The sequence below is a fragment of the Poecilia latipinna genome, unplaced genomic scaffold (genome assembly GCF_001443285.1).
Source record: "Poecilia latipinna isolate Pla-1442-1.1 unplaced genomic scaffold, P_latipinna-1.0 Scaffold138, whole genome shotgun sequence".
Classification (NCBI taxonomy): Eukaryota; Metazoa; Chordata; class Actinopteri; order Cyprinodontiformes; family Poeciliidae; genus Poecilia; species Poecilia latipinna.
The window spans coordinates 181,570-194,879 of NW_015112754.1; the positions used below are offsets into that span (position 1 = coordinate 181,570).

The following is a 13,310-nucleotide window of genomic DNA, read 5'->3' on the forward strand; positions in this document are numbered from 1 at the left end:
CCTTCTGTCAGAAAACCTCCAAGAACACACTTGGGCTTTTGGATTTAGAGCAAGAGACGGGCTGAGGAGGAGAAGGGAGGATGAGAAAGAAAACGAGGAGAGCAGGGAGGCAGGCGTTTGCCTTTTCTGGTAGTTAAAAGTCACCGAAAGAGCAAACAGGAATCCTCAGAGCTGCAGGACGGCTGAGATACAAACCAGATTGCGAAGGCTGATTCATGACGAGGGAAGAGTCGCTGTTGCTTATGGACTGAACTTCGTAGTTGCTAAGGTATTGTAAACTAACGCGCACTGTAGCTTTTTATCTCTCGCATACATCAGTAAGCTGTCTGGTGGTCCGCGTGCCACATATAAGAAGCTCCTCGTCTTTGATGCTCTCTCTTTCAAATGTTTGGATTGTGATGATAATTCCCACAAAACTGCAAAAAAAAAAACAACAAAAAACCAAAAAGAAAACAACGTGCTGGTGCAAACGCTCAACTGTAAGCTGAAGTGACCAGCAACATCGCGTTTGTGTATTTCAGTGAGTAAGAGAGGAGAATCCTTGGGGCGACATGGATGATGACTTTGACCGCCGCATGGAGCTGAGGAGGCAGAGGAGAGAGCAGATGCGTCAGGATGCAGAGAAGTGAGTGACGATATGGACACAAGTCAAAAGTGCATGGAGAGTTCTTGTCTGAGGTTTGCAAAAACTCGACATCGGGGCAATGAATGGTCTTTTAAGTTGAAATCTATTGATGCAACATACAACCTTTACGCATATCTAAAAGGAATCAGCTCATACTATATTGTTAAAGTTGTTGTGGAGTTTTTCGTTTTTTTTTGTTTTGTTTTTTTTTTGTTCCGATCCACACAAAGTCAAGACCGACTTCTACTTAAGACTTGATGACAGATCGGAGCTGCTCTGTGTCATCAGAGTCCTGGGCAGAAAGACTAGTTCCAGCTGTTTTCTCACAGTCTTCCTGCCAGCTGCCGCCAGGCGGGTCAACCCGGCCCGCCCTCCAGCCCCTCGGCTTCTCTTTTCTCCAAATGTGCCAGACTCTGGAATGTTTTGACTCTCTTCCTATTTCGGCACACGATGACCCTCTCTGATGCTCTCGACCCGTTTTAGTAATGTTTGCTCTCCTGAACTCTTTCTCCTTCTCTCTCAGCAACAAAACAAAAACGACAAAAACATATTTCTCTCCAATTGGTAAGTCGTCTAGACGTACTTCTGATAGTTGGAGCCCTTCAGGGTCAAAGAATAAGATGTTTTTCTAATATCTTACTAAAAGTTTGGAGAAAAGGAAGAAGAACATTAGCAAAAAATAAATAAAAGAGAAGAAACTGAAAAGATTTAGTGAAATTGCTTCATGTTCAGGTTTTTATTTCTATGTCAAAGAAGATGGAGATACTCAAGGTTTTTGTTTTAACTCCACGAAGACTCACTGATCTAAGGAACGGCTCACAAGACTTAAAGTCCTTCTGTCAAGGAAGAGGCACAAATCTTTGCTTTCCGTTCCATATCTTTTAGCTGCCCTCGTCACAATACACTACTCTGAAACAAATAGATTCTTATGTAAACGTGCCTTATCTGCACGTTTTTTTTTCCAGGGGCGTTTTCACAAACGATGACGATGAGGAGGAGGCTCGAGAGCGAAGGCGACGTGCCAGGGAAGAAAGGAAGAAAATGAGAGACTCGGACGAGTCTGGAACGACGGACACGGCCGACACTAACAGGTGCCGGGGGGCCAAACGAGACGGCCGAGGGGGATTCATACTCTGTGTAATGGAAACATGGTTCCAGTATTTCCAACGCAACCGATGCTCCCCATAACAAACAGGCAGAGGAAGTTTTATTGCGGGTGCTTGACAATCGTTTTTGTGAGTGTGACAGGCCACTTTTCTAACTTCCTGCAGGAGATGTGTGATTTTAGCCTGTACAAAACAAAACAACAAGCATTTCCGCTGAATGACTTTGTAGCCCTGACGCAGAATTACATTGCAAGAACTGGCTGCCATGTCTGTTTCCAATTGGTGAAAAGTTTGAAAGTAGCATTTACAATCCTATGCTGACAAGATTTATTAAGGTTTATTGTTAACTTGTAGGTTAATTTCTGTCAGCTATTAAAAACAACAACAAAAAAAGAAAAATAAAAGAAGAAAACTGTGCTGGTTTTCAGTGCAGAGACATGAAAAACTCTCAAATACTTTGGAGAGCCTTCACATGACTTCTGCTTCTGTTTTTGTTATAAAAAGGCAAGTTTCACTTGTTTATTTTAACTTTAACCCAGGCACTTACAGATTACTTCCCCAAAAGTTAGAGATTACTCTCTGGGGCATTTCAGGAACTTACCAGGTCCTTTCCCAAACTTACGGGGAATACATTGTGGAAAATTAATGAAACTTAGCAGATACTTTCAGGAACTTGTTGGACATTTTCCACATGTCTGATGTTTGAAGCTCTTAAAGGTTCAACTTAAAGGAAGCGACACGTTGTTGTTTTTTTCCCCAAGAATTTACATTGCTCTTTCTGGAACTTATCATTTACATTCTGGAAAAATTCTGTTTCTGAACTTTCATGAATTTCTCCCAGAGCTTCGATGTTACTTTCCAGAAACTTGGAAGTTACTTTTCAAAACCTTCATGTAACCTACTTGGTGTTTTTGGACATTTCATGACGCTTACGTGGAGTTTTCTCGGAACTTGAAAAGTTACTATCCAGCAGCTTAAGACTGCTTTCCAGAACTTTGATAAAACTTTGATGAGGAGTCCCATGAAATATTCATGTATGTTTTGGAAAGTGAATACCAAGTTATATAAAAGTCCCTGCTAAGTGTTTGGTAGGATCCAAGAAAGTCCCAGGAGGTACCTAGGAAGTTTCACCAAAAAAGTTCATTGTAAGGGGTTGGAAAGTACACCTGGTCAGTTGTATGAAAGTTCTGGAAAGTACCTGAAAACCTTCAGTAACATTTCAGAGAAAGTAACATCTGAATTATTGGAAGTTACTGATATTCTTAAAAGATTTCTCCAAAGAGGGATTTTTTTTATTATTATTATTTTGGCAATAATAGTTTATTAATGTCAGTTTTCTTCCTCCTTTTGACCAAAGCTGACAAAGCATCCACTCATTCACATGAGATTTGATTTTAGTCAAATGTGAGCCTATGTCCAAGTTTCCAAAAAAAAAAATAAAGATCTCATGTTTGTTTAGCGTGACGGAGACCGAATCGTCTGCGACTGTTCCCGGAGGAGCGGAGGATGACCAGGCTCTGCTGGAGCGCCTGGCCAAGAGGGAGGAGCGCAGACAGAAGAGGATGAAGGAGGCGATGGAGAGGCAGAAGGAGCTCGACCCCACCATCATCTCCACCAACGGCACGGACGGCGGCCTGCAGGAGCAGCCCCCCGTTAGCAACAGCAGCAAACACACAGAGGAGGAGGAGGAGAAAACAGAGGAGAGGTCTGCTCAAGAGGAAGTCACAAATACTGAAACCAACTCATGGGCAAAGGAGGAGGGAGAAGAAAAGAAAGAGGAGCAGGTGGAAAAAAGTGTTTTTTTTCCCTTTCTTTTTAATAATAATAACAGAAAAGAAGCAGCTTTTGTCTCTTTGGAGGCATCAGAACATTCATAGGATGATGATCTATAAATGATGACACACGATTTATTTTTAGGAGACTGAGGAGAAAACGGCAACGACCGAAGTTGAGCAAGAAGAACCGGATTCAATGACAAACGACACTGAAGAGGAAGTTGTTCCAGACCGAAACAAGGAGGAGGAAGAGAGGAAGACAAGAGAAGAGGAAGAAAGACAGCACAAAGAAGAAGAAGAAAAAGAAAAGCTGAGGATGGAGGAGGAAGAGAGGCAGAGGAAGGAACTCGAGGAAAAAGCAAAGAGGGAAGAGGAAGAAAGAAAACTAGAGGAAGAAGAGAGGAAAAGGGAAGAGGAGGAACAACAACAGAGAGCGATGGAAGAGAGGCTCAAGAAAGAGGAGGAAGAGAAAGTGAAAAATGAAGAGAAGGAAAAAGAGAGAAGGGAGACTGAGGAGAGACAGAAGAAAGAGGAGGAGGAGGAGGAGAAACAAAAGCAGGAAGAGGAAGAACAGCTGAAACGGGAAGAGGAGGAAAAGCACAGAAAAGAGATGGAGGAGAAGGCGAGGAAAGAAGAAGAAGAAAAACAGAGGCAGGAAGCTGAGGATAAAAAGAGAAGGGAGGAAGCTGAAAAGCAAAGGAAGATAGAGGAGGAGGAGAAGAAGAAGAAGGAAGAGGAGGAGAAGCGGAAAAAGGAGATGGAAGAGAAGAAGGAAGAGGAGAGGAGGAAACGGGAAGCGGAGGAGAAAAAGAAGGAAGATGAGAAGAAGAAGAGGGACCTGGAGGAGAAAAAGAAAGAGGAGGATGAGAAGCGGAAAAAGGAGGCAGAAGAGAAGAAGAAAAAGGAGGAGGAGGATAAACGTAAAAAGAGGGAGGCTGAAGAGAAGAAGAAGAAGGAGGAGGTAGGACTGCAGCTCTCACTGGTCAATGTATTATAACAGATTTATGCAATAATATGATAACATTAATATCATATTTACGTCATTTTCCTCTGTCTGATCTTTTTCTGATTGAAGGAGGAGAAACCTAGGAAACTCGGCTTTAAGGAGAAGGTAAAACTAAACCAGCACTTCTTTGCCACCGATGTGTTAAATTTTAACTTTTAATTACGCCTTTGAAATTTAATTTTTTTTCTTCGTGGAATAAACATAGCTATATATGATACGAAGATAAGTTAAATCATTTTAGAAACGGGTGTGGAAGTTTATTCTGCATTTTCTGTAAACACAAGAGTCATAATTATTCATACAGGATGAACTGGACACACCTCCAGCAACATCCACACAAATGTCCAAGCTTCTGGCATTTTTCAGGTCAGGCACTATCGCCATTAGGTGAGAGCAAAACCGACCCCACAGCATAACGCTGCCACCACCGTGTCTGGATCACCTTCGCTCCTCCGAGCGTGTTTTCTCGGTTTAGGCCAAACGTCGTCATAGATCTTTTCTCCGGAGCAGCACTTTTCGACACGTGCAAACTGTAACTGAGCTGGAAACGTGTCGGGTTTTATCTGCAACTTGCCGCCGGGCAATTATTTAAATATTAATAAATTGGCAGGCGTAACTTTAAACCAGTGTACATGAGAGAAAATCCATAGACTCCAATTTGCAAGACAGTTTTTGCCTATTACAGTCACGCAAGTTGTCTTTGCGTCGAAACGAACAATAGAAGCAAAATAAGAAATAAACATATTTATATATTCGCGATATATGACGCTCGTGCTTACGATGAGTGTATGTTAAACTCTCACTTGCACCATGTGGTTTATTTATAATTTTTTTTTTCTCTTGTAACTTTTTCTTCCTCTCCATTCAAGAATGAACCTGCCAAGCAGAACGGAGCCATCTTTGAGAATAAACTGAAGAAAACAGAGAAAACAACAAGGTAAAACTTGTTGTTGTTGACACCTTGACATAAAACAAAATGAAACCCAACCAGACAGAAGACCTGCCTGTAATCCCATATTCTTCATTGCCAAGTGCTGCTGTAAATAACGGGTTCGCTGTGCGAGCAGGGACGGCGTTCCTTCCAGCAAGGCGGAGGACGCCGAGCGACGGGAGGCCGAGCGCAAGCTGCTGGAGCTGAAACAGCGGCGGAACGACGCCGAGAGCGAGGAGATCGAGAAGATGAAGCAGAAGCAGCAGGACGCGGAGGCCGAGCTGGAGGAGCTCAAGAGGAAGAGGGAGGAGAGGAGGAAAATCCTCGAGGAGGAGGAGAAGCAGAGGAAGAAGGAGCAGGAGGAAAAGAAAGCCAAAGAGCAGGTGAGCATATCGTAAAGGAAGCATCTGCAGTTTTAGTTGGGAGGCCGAAACATTTTGCCGCCTCAAAGCTTCAACTGTTCGTGCTGTTTGGTTGCACTGCTGTGTTTCTAACAGGAGGAGAGGAAGAGGATGAAGGAGGAGATAGAGAAAAGAAGAGCAGAGGCTGCAGAGAAGAAGAAACACATGGGGGAGGAAGCAGCAAAACCTGATTTCACCATCAGTCCAAAAGGCTCCTCTAAGGTGAGATTTGGAGAAAAAAAAAATTGGTTTTGTTAATTTTAACGTGATTTCAAAACCTACAGCATGTAGTTAATGGGGGGAAAAAGAAGTTCCAAATCTTGGGGAATTTTCAGTACTTTGGTGTCTATTATCGCCTCACCATATTGTCGGCCATGCTGACTGAAAATGAGCGACAAAGAAAGAAAAGCAGTTCAAAAAGATTATTAGAGTAAAGTCTTAAGACGACAATCTCCCTTTGCTTTAATAAAATATTGCACATATATCCAGATTGCTGACACTCTAACTTCACAGGTCAGGTTTGTTTCTTGTCGATGTTAATTCTGAGCAAACGCTGTCTCGCCATGCAGATTGGGGAAAAGGCAGAGTTTCTGACCAAGTCTGCTCAGAAAAGGTGGGTCAGACGACAAGTAGCACATGAGCAAATATAAATAATCAAACGTTTCCTGTTTTATGTCTAACGTGCAGAATGTTTGTCATCCCTTCAACAGCCCAGCGAGGTTGTCACATACTCCGCTTGTGCCAAAGATTGGGAACAGATTAGAACAGTTCACCTCCGCTATGCAGGTGAGACGTAACATGATCAAATTCACACTCAGTAAAAAACGGAGGGGGGGAGGGGGAGAGAGGCATGTCCAGAAATGTATGTATTTGAATTCTGGCTGAAAATAAAAAGCGAATAGAACAAGGGCTCTGCAACTCGCGCCGCCACAGATCCACGGAAAATCAATCTGTGGCAAGACTTTTAAATTCACGCTTCCAGCTGCTCTCCATCCAGCCCGGCTGGGACTGAGGTGTTTTTCCAAAAAGGACTGTATATCGATTTTATCTGTAGAGACGGAAGGCGGCACCCCTCAAAAGACTTGCAGGTCAGAAGTAAAGTGAATGTAGATAAACTATTGACTCACTGAAGGCTGGATCCAGAGGCACGACTGGCTTTTTAGATTTAGCCTCCTTTTCTAAGAAAACACACACACACACACACACACACACACACACACACACACACACACACACACACACACACACACAAGCAACCACTGTCTAAATACAATGAAAAAGTTTCAAAAACAAACTCTTCAGTGCGTTGCTGTGTGTGTTGACATGAAAGAACTGGACTCCCTTCTTTTTGTCTCCACAGGGAAACAAAGAGGTAAAATCTCCCAAGTCTCCTCTGGCCGACATCCCTACGGGAGGCACGCGCAACATCAAGAGCATGTGGGAGAAAGGCGCTGTGAGCAGCCCCCCCGAAAGCCCGGCTCCTGCAAACAAGGTGAGACGGGGATGTCCGAGAGGATCGGATGCGTTGTCGTGATGTCGGAAGGAACGTCAAAGGTGAGAATCCTTCTCAACTCTTCCAGGATGCGGCTGGTATCAAAGGAAGTGTGGCGGGACGCGGCAACAGCTGGAAGGGGAAGCCTGCAGAAGCAGAGAAGACCCCGGTTCCTCCAGCAGCAGCAGCAGCACCATCACCGCCAGCAGCTGCAAAGCCACCAGTAAGACCTGATGAATCCTTCTCTTCATGTGGCCGCTATAACAAGACACCAGAGTTGCTTTTGTTACAGTAATCCTTTGATATTCCGAGCACGCTAATTTCTTCCCTCGCACGTCGACGTATCGGTCTTTTGTTAGCTGGAGCTTTTGTGTCGGCGCTCCGTGAATGAACGGCGCAGCCAGCAGGAGTCTGGTGACCCCACATGGACTGTTCAACCAACAGCATCTGCTTTCGCTCCTCACCGCTTCCTTTTATACTTTTTCTAAAGTTTTAACGTTTTTATTATCTAAATGCCTGACAGAAGCTTGTATTAAGAACTTACTTACAGTGTTGAAAATGGGATAAAACCGTTGAAATGTCATTAAAAACACTACGGTGCGTATTTATCTTGGTTTTTTTTTCATACTCGGCAGCAGCGAGAACTTATCGTTCTACGTCAACACAGCAAAAAAACAAAAAACAAAAAAAAAAACCAAACAGGACAAAAGATAGAAACTGAGAGACACGTTTACTTTATCACCACACGTAATCTGTACATGTGTGAATTGTGTCTCTGCTGAGCTGCTACTTGGTGGACATTGTGTTCTTTTCCAGAAGTAGGACACAAGCTGCTAATCCCAGCAGCTTCTCTGGAGACATCACACCGTCTCCCCTTACAGCAGCGTTTCTGAATGACGTGTCACATTGTTCTGAAGCACAATTTAAGAGCAAAATGACTTTGGGGTCAAATGTGACTTGTGACTTGTTGGCTCAGCGCGCTGCGACTTTTGCATCAACATCCCCACCTGATGGAAAAACGCTACGCAGCAGTCTAGAGGACTGGCTGTGTCATTGACTATTCCTGGTTTTTCTTTGGTTTACTTCCTGTTTGCTGTGGTTTTTGCAGTTTTTGCTTTTATGATTCCTGAATATATTTACTAGTATGATGTAAACAAAATAATTTTGGAGTTTTCTTTTTTTTTAGTGTCTTCATTTTCCCATCAAGCGGATGCTAAATTAAACAGAACTTGTTGCTGAACACATTGAAATAAATGCTATTGAAATATAATCTGGACGTTGTTCACTTGAGCAACGTTAGACTTTATCGGGCACAATAGTAATCAAGCTCATTTCAGAATCTCGTGAATGTACATTACTCTGTTGATTGTTGCAGAAAGATTGTGTGAAATTACAACATAAGGTCGAGATATTATCCCAGAGTATCGTCACATTCTGACCTCTCAGGCTAACATGACTGTTTTCCTTTGACGTGGCAGGAGGCCAAACCGGGTGAAGTTGGTAAACGCGGCATGTGGGAAGCCAAGAGAGGCTCTGCACCAGCCAAGGTGTCAGACACACACTCACCTCACCAGCCGTTTTTAAGGACAATCCACCAGTTACAGCTGCTTGAAAAACTATTAGGCATCAGTTTCAGAAGGTTGTCCGCACTTATGATTGGCTTAATTTATGCATAGTTCAGCTTCATTAATTAACAAATTCTCTTCACTCTAATCTATGTCCATATCCATGCATATTCTTTATAAATAGGTAAAGAAATAGATGGGAATCAGAGCTCTTTATTTTGTTTTCAGCCAGACATGTGGTGGGTTGGCACTATAAAAAAAACAAACAAACAACTGAATTAATTTAACTTACTTTATGAAGATCCTTAATTTCCGGCGTACAGGCCAAGCTTATTTCCATCGTTCATGCTGTCGTTCTTGTTTCTAGGTGGCGGTTGGAGGGAAAAGCAAGTTCAATTAGAAAGACACCAAACGGTGAGTGACCGGCACACGTTTAGTGCTTTTACCGGTTGGATTTGTTTATGTTCACTCATCAGGTTCTTTATGTGAGTTTTCTAATTTCATCTGCCAAGAGGATTTCTATGCTGCTTTAGAAAACAGGCAGAAATGACAAAACATGAAACAGATGGTTATGTTTACACGTTGATTACTAATGAGCACATTAGTTACTGTCTGCACTCAAAGCAGGGTTAAGGTGAGAGTATCTAGTGCTAATGCAAACCCACCAACAAATGTCTGGCCTCCCAAACTGACAGGCTGGGCAGGGAAAGCATTAATGAGAATTCAAAGCACCTACGGTAACTCTGGAGGATGTGCAGAAATCCACAGCTCAGGTGGGAGAAATTGACACTAGAATAAATGTGAACTGTGTGACACAGAGATGTAAACATCTGGAAGGAGGCGAACTGGGTCACATGCGACCGTCACTAAACGTTTCTGCAAACACGCCTGAAAAGCGTCTGGCTGTGAGGTGAGGTTGCTGTTCTTTAGCAAGAATCTGCCTGAGCTTGAACTGTTTTGCAGAAGAAAAACAGGCAAACATTTCCGTCTTGCAGCTAAAATTGCAGTGAAAGGCGATTCTGCAAAGTATTGATTGAATACAAACTGCACCACACACTTTTTTTTTTTTTTTTTTTAAAGAAACAGAAGACCAAAAACAATAATGGTGGACTTTGTGTCAATTTGACGTAGTGTACTACAAATGTTGATTTAAAAAAAAAAAAAAAAAAGTACCTGGCTAATTGAGTCAAATAAAGAACCAGTTCAGTTTTAGCTCTTTCTACAAATGCATAAGACGATTCATGTTAAACCAGCGTTCACCTTTACCATCAGGTATGTTTGCCTATATCCTTGGTAAGACGAGGAGGCTCTGACTGATTCGTGCCCCACAGGGAGCCCATAACCTCCCCAACCCACCTACTGTACTTTGTAGAAGACTAGTTGCTTCTCTGTAAATCAAATCTCCTGCGCGGGATATTTGGGCACCGGCTCAGCTCTGTGCCACCGAGGTCTATATTTAAAAACGTCCTCCATGACCTTGTTTCCCAGTATAAAGAAAGTTCCAGACTCCTGACGTGTCTGTCGTGTTTTTTGAAGCACACTGTTCAGCGAGTGTGCCACCTGGATAGCCCAGTGACGTGCAGAGAGCCAGTAAGCTGTCAGGCATGCCGCAGTGCAGCTCCTTGATTTTCACATTAAAACTGAGTGCTGGGAAGGATTACCGACACTTTGAGCTGCGAGTCGGCCTTGTTCGCCAGGCTTATTCAATCTACACAGCCATATCCCGTCGTATGGAAACGCGTCTTTAGAGAATCGTGGAAAAATTCTTAAAAATATAAACACTTACACTCGTTTGTAGACACTCAGCCCTGGATCTGACTTCCAAATATAATATATTTTTTGAGGAAAACACTTTCAGGCCAGGTTTTTTAGTGACAAAAACCCCCCAAAGGTCTCTTAGAAAGGGCACCAGTGTTCCCTTGTGGGCTAAAGAGAGCCATCCTAAAGGTCAGCCATTTCAAAGGCACTCCACATGTCAAGCTTCTGTGTTAGAGTAATCAGACAAACCACAACACACTACTTGAATTTTAAGAAAGTAATCTAATGAAACCAAAACAGAACGTTTTGGTCTAAAGAATACTTGTAACGTCTGGAGAAAGCAGGCACTGCTCATTTCTCTGGCTAACATAATATCTATTGTGAAGCATGGTGATGGCTGCATCATGCCCAGAAACTGGGCGCCTTCCGGCCTGACAGTAACTTCTCTCTTATATCTTTGAGAAGTCTTGCTAAAGCCTAAACGAAAATGAAACATGTCTGGAAAGACATAAAAATGTCTGCCTAGCTAAACCGGCTAATTCATCTCGGTTAAGAGTTTACGTGGAGAAAAACGGCATGAAAAGCTTGTAAAGATACACCTAACCAATACTTGTAATTACCGCCGCCGGTGTTTCACCAAAGTATTGACTAAAGACTGTGACTCTTTACACACACGCGGCATATTTTTGTCTATTCTGAATCTAGTCCGTTTGGCAAAAAAACAACAACCAAAAAACACCGTTTGAACATGCAAAAATCTGGAGAAAGCTGAGTGGTGTGAATACTTTCTGGATGCGCCGTAAACGGAGAGGTGTCGGCTTCAGCCATAAATAGCGATCCTTGTTTGTTCCCTCCCAGTGTCTTCATGAGAAATGGACAGCTGAGGAACGAAGTGAAGGGCAAATGACCAAGTTTTTCAACCACAAGGAGGCTCGTATTGACTTTGTGGTCGAAGTTTCTAAAGAAAACAAATGCCAGTTTGAGCTAGTCAGGTATATCCATAAAGGAAAAGGGATATAAAGCTTTGGTAAACAACCTTGAGGCTAATGCTGTTTCACACCTACTAAACTATTAGAATCTATACATAGCAACTTTGACTGATGCAGTGACTAATACATCTGTTGTCCTACTCTCTGCAGGCTTAACAAAAAAAAAAAATATATATATATATATATAAACAACCGATGACTTCATGGTCAAGCTGTTTCCTGACTGAAAAGGTTTCTGCTCTCCTTCGGGCTCCTTTGCCCTTCACCGCACTTCTCATTCCTGCCAGAAAGGGAGCCGACGTTCCAGGCTGCCAATCACCTGCACCAGCTAACATCTGCTCTACGGTACGAGTAATTCTGCACTGCTGCGTATTTGATCACTTCCAACCCCAATCAAGGAGAAGTTGATGCGACCATGCTGAGTTTTGGCTACATAGATGACTGCCGTGAGGACTCATAATCTGTTATTCAGCCGTAATGTGACATACAAATGTGACAAAAACATTTAATGACAAAATAATTATGCTTTTACAATAACAGTTATCTTTAAATACCAATATCGGAGGTTGTTCTTTGCAATGCATGCCCCAAGGAACAAGTGAACTAAGCAATTTATTTGGGCCTCCAAACCAACAGGGGGCGCTCAACCACACTGCAACTTTCACACAAGTCTGGTTTTTGAATCGTTTATTTTATTTTATTTTGTTTTTTCTTTTTTTGTGTGGGGTAAATCTGTTGTAATTGTGTAACACAAACCTTGTTATCCTCTATATTCAAAATTTAGATCAGTGTAGTATGACGGTGAAGAAAATATTTTGTACTTAAATGTTTAAAGGCAGCCCAGCTGTTTCATGCTTCTCATTTCTATGGAAAAGTACGGACTAACAACCTAAATCAACGTATCAGGGAAAGCATTTCGGTTTTTTTTCTTCTTCAAGTTAAGGTAGCTTCTCCTACATCATGTCCACCATCTTTTCAGACAGCAGACATTTCTAGCTCTAGATGTCAAAAACAAACAAATACAAAGATATTCTGATATTTTTTAAAACTTGAGTGACATCATCACTGTGAACAAAAGCAAATGAAAATGAATTGAAGGAACATGCAGTTAGTTATTGTGTAGCAGATATTCTTCGGTTGTAAACAATAATAATCCATAATGGTCTGAACATGGATGATATAAAGAGTATATTATTTAAGATGTGGTGACTGATGGTAGCTGAAAGGCCCCCAGTCAAAATTAGCTAGAGGCCCGATTCAGCCTCGGACCGGCTCTGCTCTAGAATGTTTCCACTTTCAGCTTCTTGAAAATGTACACAAAACGAATATAAATAAGTCAATTTTAAAAAAGCAATGCAAATTAGAACCTCGCATATTGCTTACTATTAAATTAATTTAATATATTTTTTAACTCTTCTTTAGGGCTAATATAACACTTTAGAAAGTCCTAGGATTGTTTCAAGATATCTTATGTCATGTTAATTTGTTTTAGATTATATTGCTAATGATGTTATGATTAGACATGGGCCTGGTTGAGTTTCTCACTGTATGACCTTGAGTAGAACGATTAAAAAAAAAAAAAAAAAAAAAAAAAAATAAAAAACACTCAAAAAAAAAACAGAAAAAATTAAAGGACTTACTGGGGGAAGTAAAATTTTTTTT

General features: G+C 41.9%; 1 protein-coding gene across 1 annotated transcript; it reads left to right on the plus strand.

Moving 5' to 3' along the window:
• Positions 1-551: 551 nt before the first annotated feature.
• Positions 552-12,689, plus strand: cald1b (caldesmon 1b). The gene is made up of 15 exons (XM_015028860.1): positions 552-625; positions 1,591-1,716; positions 3,191-3,383; positions 4,354-4,467; positions 4,582-4,617; positions 5,382-5,449; positions 5,580-5,826; positions 5,941-6,066; positions 6,414-6,457; positions 6,555-6,630; positions 7,205-7,336; positions 7,425-7,559; positions 8,815-8,883; positions 9,269-9,315; positions 11,799-12,689. The coding sequence occupies exons 1-14, from the start codon at positions 552-554 to the stop codon at positions 9,299-9,301; spliced, it is 1,473 nt and encodes a 490-aa protein (XP_014884346.1). The 3' UTR covers positions 9,302-9,315; positions 11,799-12,689.
• The last annotated feature ends 621 nt before the right edge of the window (positions 12,690-13,310 follow it).